Source organism: Protopterus annectens, chromosome 1.part0 (assembly GCF_019279795.1).
Source record: "Protopterus annectens isolate FY-2018-M chromosome 1.part0, PAN1.0, whole genome shotgun sequence".
Taxonomy (NCBI): Eukaryota; Metazoa; Chordata; order Ceratodontiformes; family Protopteridae; genus Protopterus; species Protopterus annectens.
Window position 1 is genome coordinate 696107668 of NC_056725.1, and position 22294 is coordinate 696129961.

Here is a 22294-nt window from a genome sequence, read left to right on the forward strand (position 1 = left end):
TTTTTATTGACTGTGGTCATGTGATTTGATTATCTGTCATAAAACTACTGCAGTGGTTGGATTAATTTTAAAAGGTTCCGATAAAGTCTGTTATATGACGAAAGTTCTTCTGTTTATTTTATTAAGAAACTTAATGGTGCTAAACCTATTGTAATAAAAAAGTGGATATTTTAATGTGGGCTTGACTAGTTTTTGACAGTGCACACCACACAGTTGCTTCCTCGACGTACACAATGCAATCTGGTTCTTAGGTATGCTTAAGAGCAGTCCCAAAAGTGCAGAGTTCGATCACCAATTTTGACATTTAACTCTCTACTATGTTAAAGTTCGTGCATGCAAAAAATAATTAATCTCACTGTAACAATTCAGTAAGTTTGGACACTTTGCTTTGTTGGAAGACAATATTTAAGGAGAGAAATAAAAACGCAAACACTTATTAAATTTTTTTAATACTATAAATATTCACAGACCTGCTGCTTAACTCCATTGCTGTACTTGGGTCATAAACAGGTGAACATTTAGAAGCCTTTATTATGTATTTTCTGTTGTAGTAACTTTCTACAATAAATGTGCTATTACAAATGTAACTTTTAAAAATGTTTACTTAAGAAACTGTAATAAAACATAAAAAAATCAAACACAAACATCAGATATTTAAATTTCAAGTTGTATCTCTCAGTATTTACAAATAACTCCCTTTATAATACTTATAAAGTTACAAGCACAGGGAAGATGAATCCAGCCAGGTTCAATTCTGAAACAAAATGGCTCAAACTAGGATTTTCATCCCACTCCTATGATCAAAAATGGTCACCTAACTTCAGGTTTTGTATGGTATGCAAGTGTATTTCCTGTAGAACATAAAATAAATGAAAAACTGTTGAAACAGCATGAATAAATCTATGCAGAACAGCATCCATTAAATGCACTACTTTAACTAAAGAAGTATATTATATGTTTGACTTCCATTTAGAAAACCATTTTTTTTCCAAAGTACATTATCTTGTCAGTTGTGCATATGTTTAATACTGCAATACACGCCAACAGTAGTTTCAGCCTATGTTAAAATAACACAAGTTAGCACATACCTGCCACACTTTGAATGTAAACATGCAGCAGACAAGCCTTACTCAATACACAATTCTGTGGAAAAAATCCATATGAAGTGATTTTCTTTTAGCAGTCACACTTTCTCTTAACTCCACTGCAACAATCATAAAAATCTAATCTACACTATGTAAATCTTGAACTTTTGAGAATATCTCAATTAACATCTCGTATAAGTGGGTTTTGACCCAGGCTATAACAAAAAAGGAGGGAGGCAGTCAGCTGGGTCAAATGTGAAGTGTGTGTGTGTTTAAGAAGGGACATACAGTGCATCTCTGAAACAATTTAACTCAGCACTAAACCACTGCATGTCTAGAAGTATTTCATAATGAATAAATACAGCTTTTGCTATTGAGAGTAACACTGCTGACCTGGAAAAAAAAATTACAAATTCTAAGCTCATGACTTTAGAGTTCTAGGCTGACAGGTGTGAATCAGCAATGATGACATTCCTGGAGAATTATAATTACAGTGGCTAAGCAATTATCTTGTTCCCAGAACCAAACATTAATTCACATAGATGGGTTATTACGTATCAAACTCAGGTACACATTGCATTAAGAAGGCAAAAAGACAGGAATTCCTTAATTTAAAAGCTTCTACAAACCACTGCATGTTTATCTGAAATAATGCCTATAAATGTACTACTGCTTTTCAAGCTGACCTTCAAGCGGCAACAAAACTGGCCTGAATATTTGAAAAGGATACATCCTTCAATGGGCAGCACACATGCAGTCTTTTATTTTGATCTACAAAGCAGCACAACAAAGGCACACTTTCCTCAGGAAATGACTGCCAACACTCCCATTCAGTTGGAACGGAGGCAAAACTGATACCATTACTGTGTGACAGTACTTCCTTGAAAGCAAATTAAAAAAAGCCATAGAATGACGAATCTGCTATTCCTGTAGAAATAAGGAAACCACAATGACATTAGATGTACATACAACTGGGACTTCGATAACATCCCTGAGAGGAGACTGAAGTGTTAGTAAAAGCTTTTTGGGAAATGCTGTATGGAGGATTTGTGAACAAAACACAAAAATGCACTACATGGACACTTCCAGAAATGGTGTGTTCACTGACCAGAAGTGTTAATCCAACTATTCAGTTCCTGCCAAAGTGAACATTACAGATGCATTTTGAATAATGTTTCGGTGGGACACTATGTTTCCCTAACACCCTAGGGAAAATTATTGCATCCAAGTTTTCACAACTCGAAAATAAAGACTACCAGATGTATTCATATTTCAGTCATCAACTTCTTTGCTCTAAATTAAAACAAGGGGTATAGCGTTTAACACTGCTGCTTCACAGCTTGGCTCTTCAGTTTAGTTCTCTGCCTAGATCCCTTATGTGTAGAGTCTGAACACCCTCCCAGTGTTTGAATTAATTGTTTTGCAAGTAATCCACCTTCTTCCTACATCCCCAAAATGTGCAGTAGATGAACTGGTGATCATACAAATTCACTATAGGTAGGGTATATGTATGTGACTGGGTATCCTCGCATCCTGCAGTGGGTTGGTGCCTTGTTCAAGAACTGCACTGCACTCACTGAGTGCTAGGATAGGATCTAGCATCTCCTTGCTCCCAAATCAGGTTAAATGAGTTATTGAACAATGAATTAATACATTTCTTGTCTTTTCAAGTGAGAAGATAACAGCTATTCATTATCTGTTGATCTACTAGAAGGCCTTCTGCAAAATTCACATAAAATTCCCACTTTAAAGGATGAGTACACATCTGGTTGGCATACGTCATGATGCTGCACAATACATTAGGAGAGTACCATACAGTCCCAGTGCTTCCCGGCTTCACTGCTTAGCACTGAAGATGCACAACCAGAAGACCAAATAATATCAAATTACATACTTCCTCAACTTATAGTAAAATCTACCCACAGTACCTGGATGGAGAGATCATCAAGAAATCTGGAGAAAGATTAAAATAATAGTAGGGCAAAGGATCAAAAAAATAGGGACAAATTTTAAATACTGATTTTACAAACTTAGAAATTTGCTAAAATAACAAACAGGTTTTGTGTTAACATGCATTTTTTTTGAAGGATATAAAGTCTGAAACTCAAATATGTATCATTACTTAATGACTTCAATCCACAGTGACTTGTCAGAAAACCACACATTTTGTTAACAAATTGGCCAAAAATAAAAGGTGAAAATCTGGACATTGAGAGGTATGGAGTAACAGTTCCCACTGCAGAAGTCCTTCTGCAGTTCATCGGATATGGTAAGTATATATATATATCTGATGCATCTGAACTCAGTGACTTTCTGTAGTTAGTAACTACTGGGAAAATAAACGGCAAAGAGTTAAACCTCCCAGGAAACAAAAAGTGAAAGTATCAAGCAGGCTCACAGCACAATTCCTGGAATATCAATCCAAGCAATACAACTTAGTGCAAAAGTGTGAACTGATCAAGTTGGGCACAGATGTCAACAATGGAGATATTTTTCAATCAAGCATTGAAAACAGCTACACCTCTGGTATAGTGGCAGTGGCCCTTAACACTAATATTTTACAAAAGGTGGCACACCATTTCATGGCAAAAGGCAACAAGTCAGCAATTCATTTGAAACAGGTTTGCTTAGCCAATATAAGCACTTCTCTACCTGATGCAAAACAGACAAATGAATGTGACATCTTCCTGGACTCATGCCACTTTAGACATAACATGATCTGGCACAACATGTATAAAGTCTTGTTCTAGCTCAAAAAAAAAACTTCTTTAACAGCAATTCTGAAATCACTTTCAAGAGAAAATTACCTATGAGGCACCTGATATTGTGATATTCCAAACAGAGTTCACAACAGATAAGGGCACTAGAGATCCTGGTTATCATCACTTTTTTGCTTGCAGGAAGTGTCTCTTACAAGAAAAACTTCAGAACTACTGAAACACTCTGAACAGTGGGTAGAGAAGCATGTCAATCATGAAGTTCAAGCCTAAAAAGAGAAGCGTCCTTCAAAAGATGATGAAGATAAGGGACTCAAACTGCATCCTGCTGGTGTTCTGCCGCAGTTCTGCTCTCACCAAAGTTATAATATGCAGGGATGCCTAAAACTTGAACCATTACCACTGACTATATTAGACCCAAGTCATACAGCTACCTGAGACTGGTCAGGTCCACCTGCAAACTAAATGGGGTGGCATAAACCCAAATTAAGAGGCTGCAGGGGAGAGAGATCAAATGGCAACACACTGCACTGAAACCCACCTATAATGAACTGAAGTAAACTTCCTGTGCCCCCCCCCCCATGTGCCAAAAGGAGTCCACTGCAGGCAAGGGATTGACCACTAGAGTCACTATCCAGAATTTGACACACTATATTTGCTTTTTGAAACTTTTGAGGTGCAGAATAAGATAGATGTCTTCTACCTCACTCAAAACAAGGAAAAATACTTCAAAGATGGAAAAGTATGTACACCCCCTTTGCAGAATACTCTCAGCCTGTTCTAGGGGTACTATGGAGACTGCCAAGTCACTGAGCAACCTCCCTCCTGGGGACTGATCCAATAATTCCAGGATATGCCGAAGTCTGGTGCAGTGATCTAGTAATGACTTTCATGCTGGGGCAAACTCAAAAAAAAAACAACTTCCCAATGGAGTCCCTGCAGGATAGTAAAGACTGCTACTGCCACATTCATAGTCATCCTAGGAGAAACAGCTGGTTAGACCAGGAAAGGCAACAGTGCCTTTTTAAGAGGCATTACTTATTCTATGGAAGATTTACATTTTTCTTGGAGAACTGGGTTGGCCTAAAAGATGAAGAGAAAGCTGATCAGGTGCATTACAAAGATCAATCGTAGTAGTCAAAGCAAGGAAAATCTTTTGTATGTCTTTAACAAGATCCTTGGAAGCCTACCCAAGAAGGACACCCTAGAGCAGACCACTCAGAACAGATCACTTATGCTGCTCCTTAAGAGGACAGCCTTAGTCATACCATCCACTGCCAGTGGCACTTAAAAAGAATCAGCTGCCCTACCCACAGAGTTAGAAAAGCCAGAATTACTGCATCCTGTTTGGAAGCCACCTGAAGAAATCACAATTAAGGTCTTCTTCTCACCCACAGATATTCCATATTTAGGGAGGTCTGTCAGTTTGTTCATAACTGGCTTACAAGGGAGGTTCAGAACCAGGACAGAAGAAATGAAGAATTAAGGGCCTTCAGTTCCAAACAGGCAGTAGAGATAATGCTCTAACTCATACTGTCTGTATCCTTGGACTCCATCAGTCTGTATGGTATTCTGGCCTCTGCACCTATGTTGAACTGAGGAACTCATTTGAGAATCCACCCAGGAATGCTTAAATGAGAAGTTACTTTTCATCATTGGGGATCTATACAAGCTACCAGCCTTCTACGGAAAAGAAGGGCCTAAATGTGTATTCCAGAAGGATTTCATTTTTCTTGCCTAGATATTGACTGAAGCATTTCCAGGGAGAAGGCCATTACATAGAGGCTTATATTAGATAATCTTCCCAAAGAATCTGGAGGGGAGCTAAAGGTAGGGGACTATCTCATTAAATTGTCTGTTTCTGATATAAGGACATCATAATCCAAAGATCCCTCTTCGCAGAGTAGTGAAAGCGAGATGAACTATTCCTTACTGCTTCCTCCTATAAGGAGCTATAATAAGCAAATAGCACGTACGCAGCTGTTACAATGGAGAGGCCCCAGGCAAGGGCTGGTACTAGCACCAAACCTTACTCCACAAGGGTGCAATCCTGTTACCATATGTACAAGTTCCACCAAATATAAAACTGCATGTGCTTGTCCAACACCAAAGCTACCTCAGTGGCAGAAATGGGGCAGGATGATTAGCCCGAGTCTCTGCTTGACCTTGTGGATAGACCACAGGATCAAACTCCCTGAATTTGAGTTCAGCCGCAAATTAGCTGGTTGAATGCATTATTCATGCTCCAGATGCTGAAAAGTAGGACAGCCAATGTTAACACCTCACGATAAACCAAGGTGGGGCATGAACTTCAAACTCCTCTCCCTGTCAGCCAACAGAAAGTATAAAAAAAATGCTCATTAAAGGGGCCTCACAACTTCTGAATAGTGCAAGGCTGCCTGGATAATGGACTTAAAAGGAGTAGGCTTAAACCTATGTCTGGCCTAAATGATTGCTTACCTTCTCCCATCAGTACAGTTGCATGATGGACATTCCTGCTAGTCCCAGAGTGAAGCAACTTTCAAAACTGCTATTTTCTGGTAGTGGTATACACCTCAAGCTTTCCTCCACATTTCTCGCAGCTAACTGGGTTGTAGAACTGGAAGCTGTGGCAATGCCTCACACTGTGCTCCTACTCCTTAGCACTGACAGTGCAGATTCTGGCATGTGATCTCATGACCACAGCAACTCTTGCAAGGTTTCAATGTTTTAGGCATGAAACACACACTTTCCTGCAATAAATACTAGCATTCAGTACAAAACTGTGCAACAGGCAGAAAAGAAATAGGAAGCATAACGTCTGTCCACTGTCTCCTAGTCTAGCATGATATCACACCATGCACCTAACAGACGTAGGCCCTGGAGTGCAGAAGCTACAGCAAATTCTGAACTGTGTCAAGCTTAGACTATCAGAAGAAATTCTTAATTTACTTGGATTTTAGTTGTTAAATGGGGGTTAACCCCCTAGACACAAAAGTCTTATTTTCAGGGCAACCCAGAAGCACTCCAAATATACCTAACAGAAAATCAGCGTATTTCAAATTTAGTACATGAGAAAGGATCTGTGTAACATGTAGAACACTACACACAAAACCCTTTTGTCTTAGAATTTTACACATTTCTGAAGGGACTTGGAAGCCATAAAACAATTGAAAGATCTTGGAAGACACTTCAACTATTCATCTCAAATAGTTTATTAAGAGAAAATAAGGTAAACAGGAGCATGTTTCTTCTTTGGAAGAGGTGTTTTGCAACAAATATGCCTGTTTCCTCTGTTCAGCAGACCATCTACTGAGTACAACATAGCATGACAAGAGTTGTCATGCTCCACTTCTGCACCAAGTTCTTAAAAGCAAACACTCTTGACATGTCCTCTTTGAATGAGATATGCAGATGAACTCAACTCCACTTTAGTGGCAGTGCTGGTAGAAAGTAAAGATCCCACTGTACTTGCCTGATGTAGAATGCAGACGTTTCTATGATTCCTGGCCAAATTCTTCTGTTTTTATGAACATAACTACGAGAATAGGACTGAAGGACAGTAATGGTTTTAAATTCAGAGACTTTGAAGTGGGAGTCGAACACCGAGACCAAATGTGTGAAAATTTGGCTTGCATATACACTAAGCCCAATACCACTGTGTGTGTGTGTGTGTGTGTGTGTGTGTGTGTGTGTCTCAGAGTATACTCCAAGGCACAGAAATCTTGGAGTTACTATATACTAAGTAGTGGTGGGTGCAGGGGAGTTTCCCCCCCACTGCAAAAAGGTAACTTAAAGGACAGGAATTTTTGATATTCTATATTCTCCTTTAGTTTCACTGTCTACCACCCAATTTTGGGACATAAAATTGAGGTGTCAGAATTACAGTAAGGAAGCCTGAGGAACCTATCTGTATACGGTCATCGTTATAGAAAAAAATCAAAGCTAAATGAAAAATACTACTACTAATAATAATAATTTGGGACTACTAGGTCTTATCACAGCAAGAGGTTCGATCCTCGGCTGGGGTGCCTTCTGTGCGGAGTCTGCATGTCCTCCCTGTGGTCGCGTGGGTTTCCTCCGGGTGCTCCGGTTTCCTCCCACATCCCAAAGACATGCTGCAGGTGGATTGGACACTCTAAATTGGCCCTAGGTGTGAGTTTGTACATGTGTATGCCTTCTGTGGAAGGTTGGGCGCCGGGCTGGCAACTCGACACCGTAAAACTCCACTGCCAATCATGAGCGGACAAGGTGATCCGCTGTGGCGACCCCTAACCGGGAAAAAGTTGAAAGAAGAAGGTCTTATCAAATCTATACTGCACAATCCTCAAAAGCACATGTGTAGTTGCAAAGAACTTACAGCTTAAGTACATAAAGTCCCTCAACACACATACCTAAAAGGCAGGCCCCCCTCACCCCTACAAGGGGCTTTACCCACCTACAAACACACACACACACACACACACAACCTTTTACTTTAATATTTTCACTGTGAGGTTGCTGCAACTTGGAAAAGAGATAATCACTTAAAAATACTTTTCTTTCCCTGGGAGGCTGCAGTTACAGTCTTCATATAAATCATTAAACTTCAAGTAGCAAATTGTTTCTAAATTCAGCAAGAGTAAAAATATACAAGGTGACTCTCTTCAAGAATAAAGCTCATGTGTGCGTGATACAAATACTATGGTATGGAACAAGTGAAAGGAAAATAATTGATTCTTATGAAGAAAGGCAAATGGGCCTCAAGCAGCCCTCAAATGAGTACAATTCAACTACATTCCTACTTGCACTGACTTTTTATTTTGGAGATTGTGGCCAATGTCTGAGTTTTCTAGTCTTCATACAGCCTACATTGGTCATTTGAATTTGAGACCCTTACATATACATGCCTTTCTGCTGGCTCTGATCAAACCACTTTTGAAAAGAGATTAAAATCAGGAAATGACATGTCAAAGAAACTGTGCAGGCTTGCTGACAGAGTGATCTCAAACTGGGAATGACAAAACAGGGCACATGACAGTGTAAACTAATCAAGAAAACAGCCAATGCGGGAAAGGCCAAAATTATTAACATTCAACTTATATGATAAAAATGGGTTGACTCACTGGCATTTTGATTAGTGCAGTTACAAATGATGGAACATTAGCAAACAACATTGTAATGTAGAACATCAAAACTGCACAACCAATCACTGCACAAAAATGATCTACAAAAGGACATAAAAAGTACATTTGTCTTTAAGGCTGTATTAAAATGAGTAGAAACATTTCTCATGCTGTGACAGATAAACATCTCCTTTTAAGGAAACTTAGAATTTTTTGATAATGACTTGAACAACTGACATGTTAGCACAAAGTAAATGTTACTAATTTTCTTCACAGAAACTGAGAGAGAAGATCAAACATTTTGCCTTGAGTCATATATATATGGATCTAGGACTTTTGCTCGAATAAGCAAACATCCGAATCCATAACAACCGAACACACTTTAACGAAAGCGCTTTTATCAAAAAAGCGCTTTCGTTAAAGCGTGTTACAAAAAAAAAAAAAAACACTGCATTAACATTTTAGCAGGGGGGGCTTTGCCCCCCCTGCACCCCCCCCCATGTGGGGGGCTGTGCCACCCACCCCCCCACTTTAATATTCTCCCTCCGAGACCGCACTACAGTGGGGAAAAAGGAATTTTCCCTTATCCGCACCGTAGTATGGTCTTGGCAAAAGGCAAAGAAGCACTTTCGCATAAGTATGCCCGGCTGTTTGGGTTTCGGACGTTTGCTCATTTGAACAAATGTCTGGGACCCATATATAAGCATAACACATATATATAAGCATTAAGTATATAAAAGCTAGTAAAGCTGCCACTGTGAATGACAAGCTTTTAAAGCTGCAGTAAGGAGCACAAGAACAAATTCTTGATGACGTGAGTTTGGGTGTGTAGATAATAAAGTGCCCCTCTGTATAAAACTGAGACATGATATCTCAAGCCTGGTTAGAGCCTGATCTGTACAACATATCATATAATTTTAACATTTAAATGAATGGCAACAGGGACTGCAACACAAACATGATAGTTTCAAACAGCTATGGAGGACAACAGGGAAGATGTGAAAGGGAGAACTGTTGAATCCAAAAACAGAAGTTGGATGTAAGTGCTCTGTACTGGTGGTCTGCTAATAATAAATTCTAAATGGTCAGCCCAGCAATCCTATTGTTTTTGGTGGGCTAGAACCTTATCTGCTAATAGATATATCTGAGTCACAAATGAAAAACAGGCTAAAAGTAAGCATTTTCAACTTAACAGCAATTGGAATTAAAGTTTTATTAATCGATGCCTGTAGTGAATACATCCATGAACAGATGAACTCAACAGATCAAATGAATGCTTCGGGTAATTACAAGTTTTTAAACTAAATTAAAAACATTTTGACAGTTCATCCCACATTCATGCAGGAACCTGCTCAGTGACTCTCCTACCTGTACCAAATCGGCTCAGGCATTTTGCTGGGTAGAAGCTGGGTATCTCAGGGTTAAGCAAGAACCTTATGACCCATTTCTTCCTGCCCAGGTAGGCTAATAGGCCCATCTGTCCCCTGCAGCTTGAGTCTGGTGGTAGGGTGCAGGCCTGTTTTCTAATCCTGTGGAGCAGTTTATCAACTTGTATATAGCTCACACACACTTATGACATCTCTGTCTGCTTCACTGCATGCTGCCTCTCAAAAAAAAATTCTCTCCAAACACCAATTTCCCCTCCCCTCCAGCTATTGCACTTGCACAATGACAGCATATGCTCAAAAGCCCCAATTACCACCAAGTGTTTTGTCTAGCTGCCAGCCAAACAGCAAGTCACACTTATCTCCCTATCCCTAGGATGGACAAGCCGATAATGGCTGTTCACTCCCATTCTTCCATGCCCAGCTCTTCCAATTCCCAAGTTGCTACCTTAATATGTCGCCTAGGCTGTAAATCAGGCATTTATCACTCTCTACCACAGAAATGAGCATGATTGGTCATTTTGGAATAAGAAATGTGTGCTATTAAAAAAGGAATGTCTAAAGATTGCAAAAAGAACTATCTGGAGTTGCACCCATGAAAGGTCCTTTCAGCTTGTCCTGTAAAATCCGGGCTGCTTATTGGATGTATCAAAAGAAGCAAAGAGAGCAAGGGGATTTACCTAGTACCATATTATTTGCAGCTTCTGGTCAGACCAACAGCACACATTAAATTTCACCCAGGTTAACAGATCTCTTGTCATTAGACAAAAACTATGCTGTATTTCAGATTTTAGTTATCAGGCTTGCTATAAAAGAAAATGAGTTACAGCACTCTTGACAGAGTAAGACTGGTCTACCCCCTTTTACTTGCCAGGCTGGTGCAGACTGCTATACTACAATAAGATCAAAAATACTTTTCTTTCACTCTCTCATAATCAGCAGAAATTTCCAGTATGTAACCTGACAAGTCCTAAACAGCACTATTAAACTTCAGTTAGGAGAAAATGAGCCAACAAGGATCCAAACAGGGATGTAGGGGGGAAAAACTGAAACAAACATCAGGACAGAGGGAGGAGGCAAGATGAAGTTGATTGGCTTTGGGGAGAAAAAAAGGAAGGACAAAGGCTAGATGACAGTTTCCAAGGGTTCTCAAGTTTCTGATTAGGATGGCAGCAGATATCCTGACAACATATCTTTAAGGGATCACTGGCTTCTGTAGAAGGTGTGAAGACTGGTATTCTTGAAAGGTGTGTGAGTGAGATGGGAACAATAAAAATCAAATTTCATCTATTCACAATCTATTAAATGAAGCGCAGTAGCACAGAAAATCAGGTAAATAATTATAAAGAGACTGAATTTCTCATACAGGACGAAAACTTGTCACAGGTTCACAGCTAGAAGACAATTTCAGGTAAACCTGATACACTTTTATGAATGAGTTATAGAAGAATTTGAGAGGAGTGCACTGTACACATAGTCTACACAGGCTTCAACAAGGACTTGGACTCTTATCTTGCAAAAGTGGCTTGAAGTAAAACTGGAGGGGCTGGGATAGGATTAAGATAAGGAACTGATTTTGTCCATGGCTTAAAGGTATGATATAGAGGGCTACGGGGAGACAGACAATGTTAGGAATAAGAAAAGTGACTAGGGGAGTACTGCAGGGATCATACCTGGGTTATAACTGTGCTTTTTTACACATGCATGACAGAATTGACAAAAGGATATATCTTCAATGACAAAACAAAGAAAGGTACAAGCAGCAGAAGAAGAAGATGGATAAAAGTCTCAGGAATGAGAAAGAAAGGCTGAGTAAGTAAGTCAAAAAAAAAAAAGAAGCTGATGAAATTTGATGGGCTCGGATAGAGGCATCATGAATGAGACCTGACAATGAGACCTTCACTCTCATTCTCTTGTAAGAGGCCTCCTTGTCTCACTTTCTGTGATCAAGGGGAGAATCACCCAGAAAGGTTCAAAAAGGCTCAATGCCTTCCAGTTACGCAAGTTTTTCCACCATAAGAACAGCATCCAGTACCTTATGATGCACTGATGAATAGTGTAGGTAGTTGAATTCCTCATAAAATATGTTGCCTGCTGTTAATGAAAAAACCCAAATGCATGCAGTACATAATTCAAGTGTGAATCTGTAGGGGGAAACAATTTCTCATAAACAGGATGACAGAAGGCTCAAGTGACAGCAAAAGATGGACCAAGTGTTGAAAAAGTAGAAATGTTCAAAATTCTCAATTTTTCCATAATCGTTTAGCAGCTTAGGGCTATTCAAAGTTTAACTCTGTCATGGTGGGAAAAAAGTGGAGCTTTTCAGAAGAGATCAGCCAAAGGTGCTTGGCCAGAGAGAGAACCTGAGGGGTTGGCCCTTCAACCCGATAATGTTTTGTGTTTTTAATGGTCATAGCAGCACAAGCAGGAGGTCTATATGTTCTACTATAGTCAGAGCATTTACAAGGTAACTACATTATATCTTCACTCAAACTTCTTCTTCTTTCAGCTTTTCCCGGTTAGGGGTCGCCACAGCGGATCATCTGTCCGCTCATGATTGGCAGTGGAATTTTACAGTGTCGAGTTGCCAGCCCGGCGCCCAACCTTCCACAGAAGGCACACACACACTCTCACACCTACTGCATGTCTTTGGGATGTGGGAGGAAACCGGAGCACCCAGAGAAAACCCACACGACCACAGGGAGGACATGCAGACTCCGCACAGAAGGCACCCCAGCCGAGAATGGAACCAGAGAACCTCTTGCTGTGAGGCGGCAATGCTAACGACTGCACCACTGTGGCCGCCCATATCTTCACTCAAACTACTCCACCAAATTTCACAAACTCTTCCTGAGGCTGTGTAACCTTGAAATATGTTATACTAAAGCAAGGGTGGTGGAGGGGGCAGTGCAGGGGTTACTCCTGCTTTACCTAGAGACGCTAAGTTATATTTTTTAATATCAGAAACTCAACACAATCTGTTAATGAACTAATCCTTGACAAATGTAGCTACAGCAGTTTCCTCTTTTACTGAAGCAGAAAGCTGCAGAGACATCTGAGGTAACCATAACAGCAGGTCCCTAAGGAAAATGACTTTCAGTGGTACTGGTTGCCTTTTTACCCTAACATTCACAAGCCCTCCTGTGTCACAGTAATACCCATCACGCATAGCGTTGCCACCCCTCTGTTTTTTTCCCGGAGTGTCCGGAAATCAGTAGGGCACTCCGGTTCTTGCTCTGAGAGTCCGGAGATACAAAGCATGACGTCTGTATGCTAACTAAAAAAAAAATGACATTGCCATCTCAGTTGATTGGCTGCTTGCTGCAGAAGAGGCTCATGCAGCAAGCAGCCAATCAACACTTAGATTTCCGAGTCATTGCCCGCGAAAATTAAGGGATAAAAAGTGGTTCTCTCAGGTATGTGTTACCTTTTACTAAAAAAGGACGGTGAGGTACTTGCTTAAGGTCTGAAATTTCTTTGCTGGTATGGCTGTTTGCAGTTCGGGATATCTTCGGTGGATTGCCTGGTGTTGTGGTCTTCTTGTGGCTGTGTCCTTGCCTGCTGGCTTCTTTTGCTGCTGGAGCCTGGAATCGATTCGGTCGGAAGGAAGGATTGCCCTAGCCCTGCTGCTTGCTTGCTAGAGCCTGGCCCTGGAAGGGAAGAGTAGTGCTGTGGACTGGGTGGTGGTGTGTTCCGCTGCCTGCTGCTTGCTTGCTGTGTCTTTGTTAACTGCCTGTCCTGTTCTGGCTGAGAGCTTAAGGAGCCCTGCTGCTGCTTTTCTGGAGGTAAGTGGAAATTTTTTTAATATGGATGGATTGAGGTAGATTTTCAAAGCTGTGTGTGGCAAGGGGAATGAAATACTGCCAGCACAGCTACTAGTGATTTTTTTAATATTAAACTTATATTAATTCACTAGCTGTGCTGGCACTATCTCATTCATTGATGGTGACAACACATGATTTGTATAAGATGTGTGTAACTGTATCTAGATGTTCAACATGTTGTGGTGATTATTAACTAGAACAATTTCTAGTTTGTAATCACCACATCTATCTTATTCTTGATCTGTAGTTTCTAGGATACTGTCTGCAGACTGAGATATATAGCAAGGGTTGGTTTGGCTGTTTTTAACTGCAGCTATTGTAATTTTTTATTTTTCATGTGGGTGCACTTTGATTTATTATTTTTCATGTGTGTTCACTTTGATGTTACAGTGAATGTATACTATGAGTTACATAGGGTTCTTGCTATGATTGTAGAACTATCATTTCTCTAGTTTGTCATCACTGCTATGTTTACCTTGATCTGCATTTTCTAGGGTATACCAAGGCTTACTTTGGCTGTTTTTACTGCAATGCTTTAAATCTTTCATGTGGTTTTGTACTTTGTTACAGTGAATATGTAATGACTACATGATTTGTATAAGATGCCTGGACTGTAGAACTGTCTTTTCTAGTCTGTCATCACCGTGATGTTTACCTTGACCTGTGTTTTTCTGTCTAGGGTGTACTGTCTTCGGTATATAGCGAGGCTTAATGTAGCTTTTTGTCTAGCTTGTCATCATTGTTTACCTTATCTGTGTTTTTTAGGGTATACCGTCTATACCAAGGCTTAGTTTGGCTGTTTTTACTGCAATGTTATTTTAAATCTTTCATGTGGTTTTGTACTTTGATGTTACAGTGAATATATAATGACTACATGATTTGTATAAGATGCTTGGACTGTAGAACTGTCTTTTCTAGTCTGTCATCACAGCTATGTTTACCTTGACCTGTTTTTCTTTCTAGGTGTACTGTCTTGGGTATAGAGTAAGGCTTAATGTAGCTGCTTTTCTTTGGGACTGTCAATGTGAAATATTTCATGTGGTTTTGAACTTGTTACAGTGAATATATACTGGTTATTTTCTTATTAAATATGTTTAAACATTTCGTTGTGGTGTAGATATTTAAGTTTTGAGACTACTTGCATATTTATTTAGTGACACTGTGAGCCACTCTACCTTGGCATTGGTCAAACTACCAATGTTTATTACTATTGCACAGTAAGACTGAACACACTTTGTTAGGGCCTTAAAGTTGCTTATAAGGAGGAGGTGGCAATGATTACTTTGTAGTCTGGGGAAAAGGGGGACATAGTTAGTAAACTTGTGCCAGCCTTTCCCATGTGTATATAAATCAGACCTCAGTGTGTCTCAACTGCTTGAGCGTGGGCCCAAAGCACTGTTTGATAAATAGGGTGCTGGAGGTCTTCACTTGGCCACTATGCTCAACTCTATAACTGTGCCAGTGGGAGGTGGTGGTGGGGATCTGGAGTGGAAAAGGGGAGAAACCAGCCCCAAGTTGACTGGTCTCTGTGCTATTAAGAAAAATTGCACTTAATATGGGGTGTTGCATCTGGAATACTGTGGGGCTACGGAATTCGTCTTTATCATGTCTGCCCATACGGTCTACTTTATCGTTACGCAAGTTATTACTGTTGCAGCCAGAGGGTATTATGATTGCTGAGCTACATATTTCATCTTTATCATCGTGTCAGCCCACACTGTCCAGTTTGTCTTTATGCAAGTTATTACGGGTGTAGCCAGAGGGTATGATTGCTGAGCTACTATGTATTTCGTCTATCTTGTCAGTCCACAGTATGTCTGAACTTTCTTGCTGTGTTCAGACTCAGCTGGATAACTTTTGCATTGGGTTCTACATAACAGTAGAGGGTCTTAACTTGGTGCATTGCTGTAGTGTCTGACCCATGTGTTTTACACACAGTTGAATGCCTTCTGTGCATATTCTGCTGTCACACCAGGTTCATGTGTAACAGCTGCAGAATGTCCCTCAGACAGGAGTTGCTTCTGCCTTTCATTGTTTTACCTTCACTGTTATTTTTTCATGTGGAGTCTCTCATTTTTTTTCCTTATACCAACTTGGTATTACTAGGGTGTGAAAGTCTGGAAATTCACATGTGAATGTGATCAACTCTGGCTAGTGGCTACTGACTGACACAGGCCCCACCAGGCACTGGTGTTGGTCACAAGTGTTTTGATTTTGTATTAATAGCTGTTTTGGTTTACTGTAGTGTTGAGCAAGGATCCTGCACAAATCATGTTCAGGAAAAGGTCAATGGATCATCAGGAAGAGGCTGAAAGCATGTCTCCAAAGAGGTTTTTCTGCAGTTATAACGTGTGGGAGCAAAGCTACTCATGGGTGCGACCTGTTCCAAATGCAGATGCCATGGCAAAGTGCACATCCTGTGGAACAATTTTCACTGTAAAATGGGATGGGGAAAAGGCATTGAAAAGCCATCAGAAGTCAGACAAACATCAGCAAAGCCTTTAGCTCCAGAGGCAGAACCTTGTAATGACCACGTTTATTCAGCCATGTAGTGCAACCAGTGAAGCTTCCAAAGTGACTGCAGCTGAAGTGACAGCAGTCTATCATGGAGTGAAACACGGTCACTCATATGTATCCATAGATTGTGGAGGTAAGCTGGCACTGACAGTCTTCCCTGATTCTACTTTGGCTTCGAAATTCAGCTGTGGGAAGACAAAATCTGAGAGTAGTGTCATGAATGTACTTGCACCTCATTCAGAGGAGCTCCTTCTGCAGGAACTTGGCAATTCCTATTTCTTAGTGGGATCAGATGCATCCAATAAAGGGAACAGAAAAATGTTCCCTTTAGTTATTCAGTACTTTACTCACACCCATGGCACACAACAGAAACTCCTTGATTCCTACGAGGATCATAACGAAAGTTCTGAATGTATATTTACTAAAATAAAGGACATCCTTGTGCATAAAGGACTCAAAGTACAAAACATTGCTAGCTATGCTGCAGACAATGCCTCAGTCAATTATGGAAAGCACAAGTCTGTTTTTAAAAGCTTGAAATCTGAAGTGCCTCACATCATTGCAGCAAACTGTTTATGCCACATAATATATAACTGTGCCAAGCATGCAGGCAAGTCCCTTGCAAAGTTTGATGTGGAGACTCTGGTTTTGAAAGTACATAGTGAGTTTTCACCATCTGCTAAAAAAATGGCACTGTTGAAAGGCTTCTATTCTTTCCTAGAACAGGACTTTAGAGAAATCATGCAGCATGTTGTAACAAGGTGGCTGTCTTTGTTCCCAGCTGTGGCAAGGCTGGTAGAATGCTGGCCTGCTATTAAAAGTTATTTTATTAGTCAAGGGCCTGAGGACTGTCACCCCCTCATCTGGAAATTTGTGGAGGCTGATGAGGATGGCATCAGTGGGGATGTCTCGGAGGCAGAGTGCTACATACATTTCATGCACTACATCCTGCAGGTATTCCACAAGTCTATAGCAAAACTTGAAAGTAACACTCTCTCTGCTCCAGAGTTGTACACCGTGATGAAAAGTCTTAAAGATGAGTTGCAGAGAAGGCTAGATGACCAGTTCTTTGGTGCTAAAGTTTCATCTGCCTTATAGCACTTTACTCCAGCTGTTGCACAGCAGGTCTGTAGGACCTTTAGTGATTTTTACAGTAAAGCACTTTGTTACCTACAGAAGTGGTTTGACTATGATAATAGTCCCTTTAAAGCTATGCAGGTCCTCAGCCTCCAACATCCTGTAACTTGGCCAGAACTGCGTACACTTGCAGACCTCTTCAAATAGGATGTGGACATTGAAGCACTTTACTCAGACTACTGTACTTTAACTGCTGCATTGCCAGTCCTGTTACAGATGACAGAGGCATCTGTAAGTGATCGCTGGGTGACTTTTTTTAGTAAAGCTCCAGACTGCAAGCCACTTTACAGACTGATGCAGTTTGCCCTTTCAATCCCCCCAGCAATAGCTTTGTGGAAAGGGTTTTTTCACTTATGGGGAATGCGTGGACTGATACAAGAAATAGAATGTTTGTGAAGGCAGAGTAGCAGGTCAAGCTAAACTTTAACATGAGTTGTTCACAATTTTATTCATTTGTGAAAAATAACCAGCCATTACTTGAGGCTGCTAGATCAAATGCCAAATATAGCTTCAAGTATAAGCAATGATTTCTAGCAAAACTGTGAAGACACTTTAAACAGTTGCTTTTATTTTACTATTGCGTATGGTGAACCCTTAATGTACTGCTTTGAATGAATTGGTGTTTTTAATATCTAAGTAACTGTATTTCCATTTTAGTACTACCTACATGTGATATTAGACTTGGGCTTAGTCTTCCCATGCTTGTGTCTGATGTACTGTTGTATGTAGTGAACCCTTGAATGACGTATTGCTAAATAAAGTTTTTTTTTATTTACTTCTGACTTGTTACACATTTTTCTACTTATTGATAACTGTATGTGATATTAAAGACTTGTGCTGAAGGGTGCTATAGTAAAGGGGCATGGTTATTAAAGGGAATGGGTGTGGCTTGATTGTGTATGGGGCGGGGCTTGTTTGTCAGGAAATGGCACAGTAGAAAGGTGGCAACCCTAATCACGCACTGTCCTCAGGCACCAGTGCTACTTCACTTCTTCTAGAAAGAAACTTATCTAAAATATAAACATCATTATAGTAACTGATACCTCTACAATACAGCGCAACAGCTGATAGGCTATAAAAAAAAAATCACCTTAATTAAAATGAGGAATGATAAGAGGGATACCTACAGTACTGAGTCTCTCTCCCTCCAGGATCTGTTTAAGTACCTCACAAAAGTGTACTATCTTACTGGATAGACAACTTTTGTGGGAATTTAATAGCTTAACAAAATCCCAAGATGCACTATTTAACAAACCCTGGGTGAACAACTGCTAAGGGGGGATCTCTTACCAAACTTTTCTACCAAAACCTGCTCTTCAAGAATGGGCACTTATGCTTTGTAAGCATGTGAACAGATGTCCAGATGATAGTTTCATAGATTTGTGTGTGTGTGTGTATATATATATATATATATATATATATATATATATATATATATATATATATATATATATAAAATCAAAGTTTCTGATGATAGTTAACAACCACTTGTTTATTTGCCTCTATTAGTGTTTAGCTGCATTTGTAATAGGTAATGCAATGGACCAACCACTTTCAGAAGGTTTATTTAGTTAATGCATGGCCTGCTTCTTTTGAACAGGAGAAAAAAACTTAACAGATTTTTTTAAGTCAACCAATCTACATTCAAAGTAGAAAAAAATAATAATAAGGAGGGATTAGTTACATGCATAGTGTTAAGAGTGAAACATTGTATAAAACAATTTATATATTACAGCATTTCTATAGGAAATCCAACAAAATTTTATAATCTGGACTGAGTACTTCGGAGGAATGGGGGGAGGTGGGGGTGGCAAAGCAGTTAGTGCTGCTGGCTCAGAGCTCTACTTCCACAGAATGAACAAAGGAACTAAACGATTACTGAAAAAAACATAAGACTTCACAGAAGCTGGCACTTTAAGCAAGAACATTATTTCAAAAATTACATACTTCTTACATCTACTACTTAAACTGTCAGTTTGGTTTATTCAGTGTTCAATGCTTGGGATCTATTTTTAACTCTGCTTATACAGATTCATTACAAATTATAACTCACAGTGCTGACTGGAGTTATATTTAAATCAATAGCACAGTACCCAAAATTACTGTTCAGGAAAATGGAGTTTTATTTTTTTTATTAACTAAAATTGATGTCTCTCATTATGGCCAACATTTTGCATATCCTTCTGTATGGGATAATAACCATTAATTAAAATGTCTCCTGGAGAAATGTTAAGTTCACTGAAGAAGCTGGCTCTCAAGAAGGCTAAGTAATAGTTAAAAGTTTAGAATGCAGCGTGGTGAAAATGAATGTTGAGGAGGCCTTAAATCAGATTCTTTTTAGGAAAGTTTTATTTTCAAAATTCAGTCAGAACTGGCAGATATAAGGGATGCGTATGGGGTTTGTAGCCTGGTATGCCTTACTAGAAGAATAACACATGCTTGCTGCTGTGGTCATTAAGCAGCTGAACAACAGGACAGTGTTGCATTTTGTAATGGAGAGGCTGTCAAGAAGGAAAGGCTTATCCATTTAACTAGTTAAAACTTTTTAGCTGATAGCTTTCTGACTTCAGTCAGGATCTGTACCATGTGACATAAAATGGTAAGCTGTCCAGGACAAAGTACAAACTCTCCAAGCATGGATATTCCTTACTAGCATCTGGATGGAATATGAACCTTTCTCAACAGATTATAGTGGATATAAAGGGAGAGGATGCAGGTACACTAAGGGTACTGCACATGAAAGAGGAGCAAGCTCAACTCTGGTTGTATTGGCTATGAGTAAGACAAGGCAAAAAAAAAAAAAAGTGTATTTTATGCTCATGGGCTATGGAATGAGTATTTAAACCCTGTGTTCTATAGTAAACTGATCCACCTGAGGGGATTCCTAGAAAAAGATGTGAAAAAAAACAGCTGTACAGTTGCCTTTTATATGTCACTCACTGGTATGCTGAAAAGTCAACCAGTATGGTTTAATTGTCTCATGTATCCACTTCCAGATATCCACTGCCTCTTCAATGTATCATGTTTGATGTGTTGTCTATAAATGATAAATGGGTGTATATTTTTATGAAACATCTTCACTGCAAGTGCTATGGCTCTCGCTTCCTTCAGACTTCTATGACCAGAGCATTCTCTGGCTACCCAGAAGACTTGAATCTTTAATGAAAGTAGTAGGATCCCCACAATGGTAGTTTGAAGTATGTACTCAAGAGTCTCTGAAGGGACAGGGGTTATAAAAGTATGCCCGGTGTCCAACAGTGTGGCTGGGCCCTCCTAAAAGGCTCCTTTACTATGACTGGGAGATGAAGTCAGGTGATACAGGAAGTCTGCTGCTTGATTCTGCAAGTTTTTACAAGCACCACTTAACCATTCCCCATGTACAGACTTGCACTGACACCTCAGAATGCCTGAGGACATGAAACTGCAGCATCTGAGGTACTGCTTTGATGAAGGAAGCTATGGGACAGTCACCATATGACTCATGAATGCAGAAATTTACTTGATGTTTATGCCTCAAGGAAAAAATGCTTCAGAACTATAGTTCAATCTTTTGGTAGAATGCTGTGTTGGACTTCTTTAGATTTAGAGTGCTCATGTGGAATTATGCCAAAGAAATTGCAATCAATCACAGATTCACTAAGCCTGGTCTCACTGTCATTCTATCACATAAATTTCAGGTCTATAAGTGATCACCTGAAAGAAAATAAATGGTTAAACACTGACACAGAATGGCTTAAGTGAGTAATGGATTAACTCACTCAAGCATGCAATGCCATTTTTGTATATTTCCCGTTCACACCTAGACCCCCTTAAGGAATCCAGATCTTTTTGGGCCTGGCTTCTTTAACCAAGTGGCTTCTCAGCTAATGATAGACACTATTAGAAAGTGCAGAGTTGTTAACAAAATGACACTAAGTTTAATATAGGATGTCCTACAGTAGAGAAATTAATTAATTTTCGCATTCATATTTTCATAACTGACATCTCCCTGTTTTTGACAGGCGTGGTGTGAAATGCCATGGTGGGAGAAAAGTCACTGTCAATTTGTATTTTTATCATACTATATCAGAGATATTGCTGTTAGTGATGAAAATAAACAATATTTCCATATATACTTATTACTTCAAAAACCAAGTGATTTATAAACCATTGCATGACATCAGGTGAAATCTTAGACATTCCTGAAGAAAACTGTCTTTGATATACAACTTTAGTTATATACAGTGTTACTTATATTGCTAACTATAAGCATATGTTTTCATATTTCTGGAAATATATCAGTAAATATGCACTCACAGAGGAAATTTTTGTTATGTGAACGCTTGTGTCTGGTTAACAAAAATGTTCTAAAAATATATGTCTAAGTAGTACAGTTTGCAAGCTATGATGATTTGTATATGAACGTATAACAAAAAATATAATTTGGGGTTTGTGCACATTTTAACATAGTATTTATGGAAAATCAGTGCAAACAATTCTTTTTCCAGATAACATTGCCCTTTGTACAGTTTTAATACCTTTCATTGTTCACAAAATATTTACATT

The 22294-nt window shown here is 39.5% G+C and overlaps 1 protein-coding gene across 1 annotated transcript in view; it reads right to left on the minus strand.

The window, feature by feature from the left end:
• Positions 1–432: 432 nt before the first annotated feature.
• Positions 433–22294, minus strand: part of LOC122794151 (zinc finger CCHC domain-containing protein 14-like) — a 248890-nt gene continuing 227028 nt past the window's right edge. The window contains exon 4 of the mRNA XM_044062379.1: positions 433–851. Coding sequence (XP_043918314.1) covers positions 811–851 — 41 coding nt within the window. The 3' untranslated portion in view covers positions 433–810. The remainder of the gene's footprint in view (positions 852–22294) is intronic.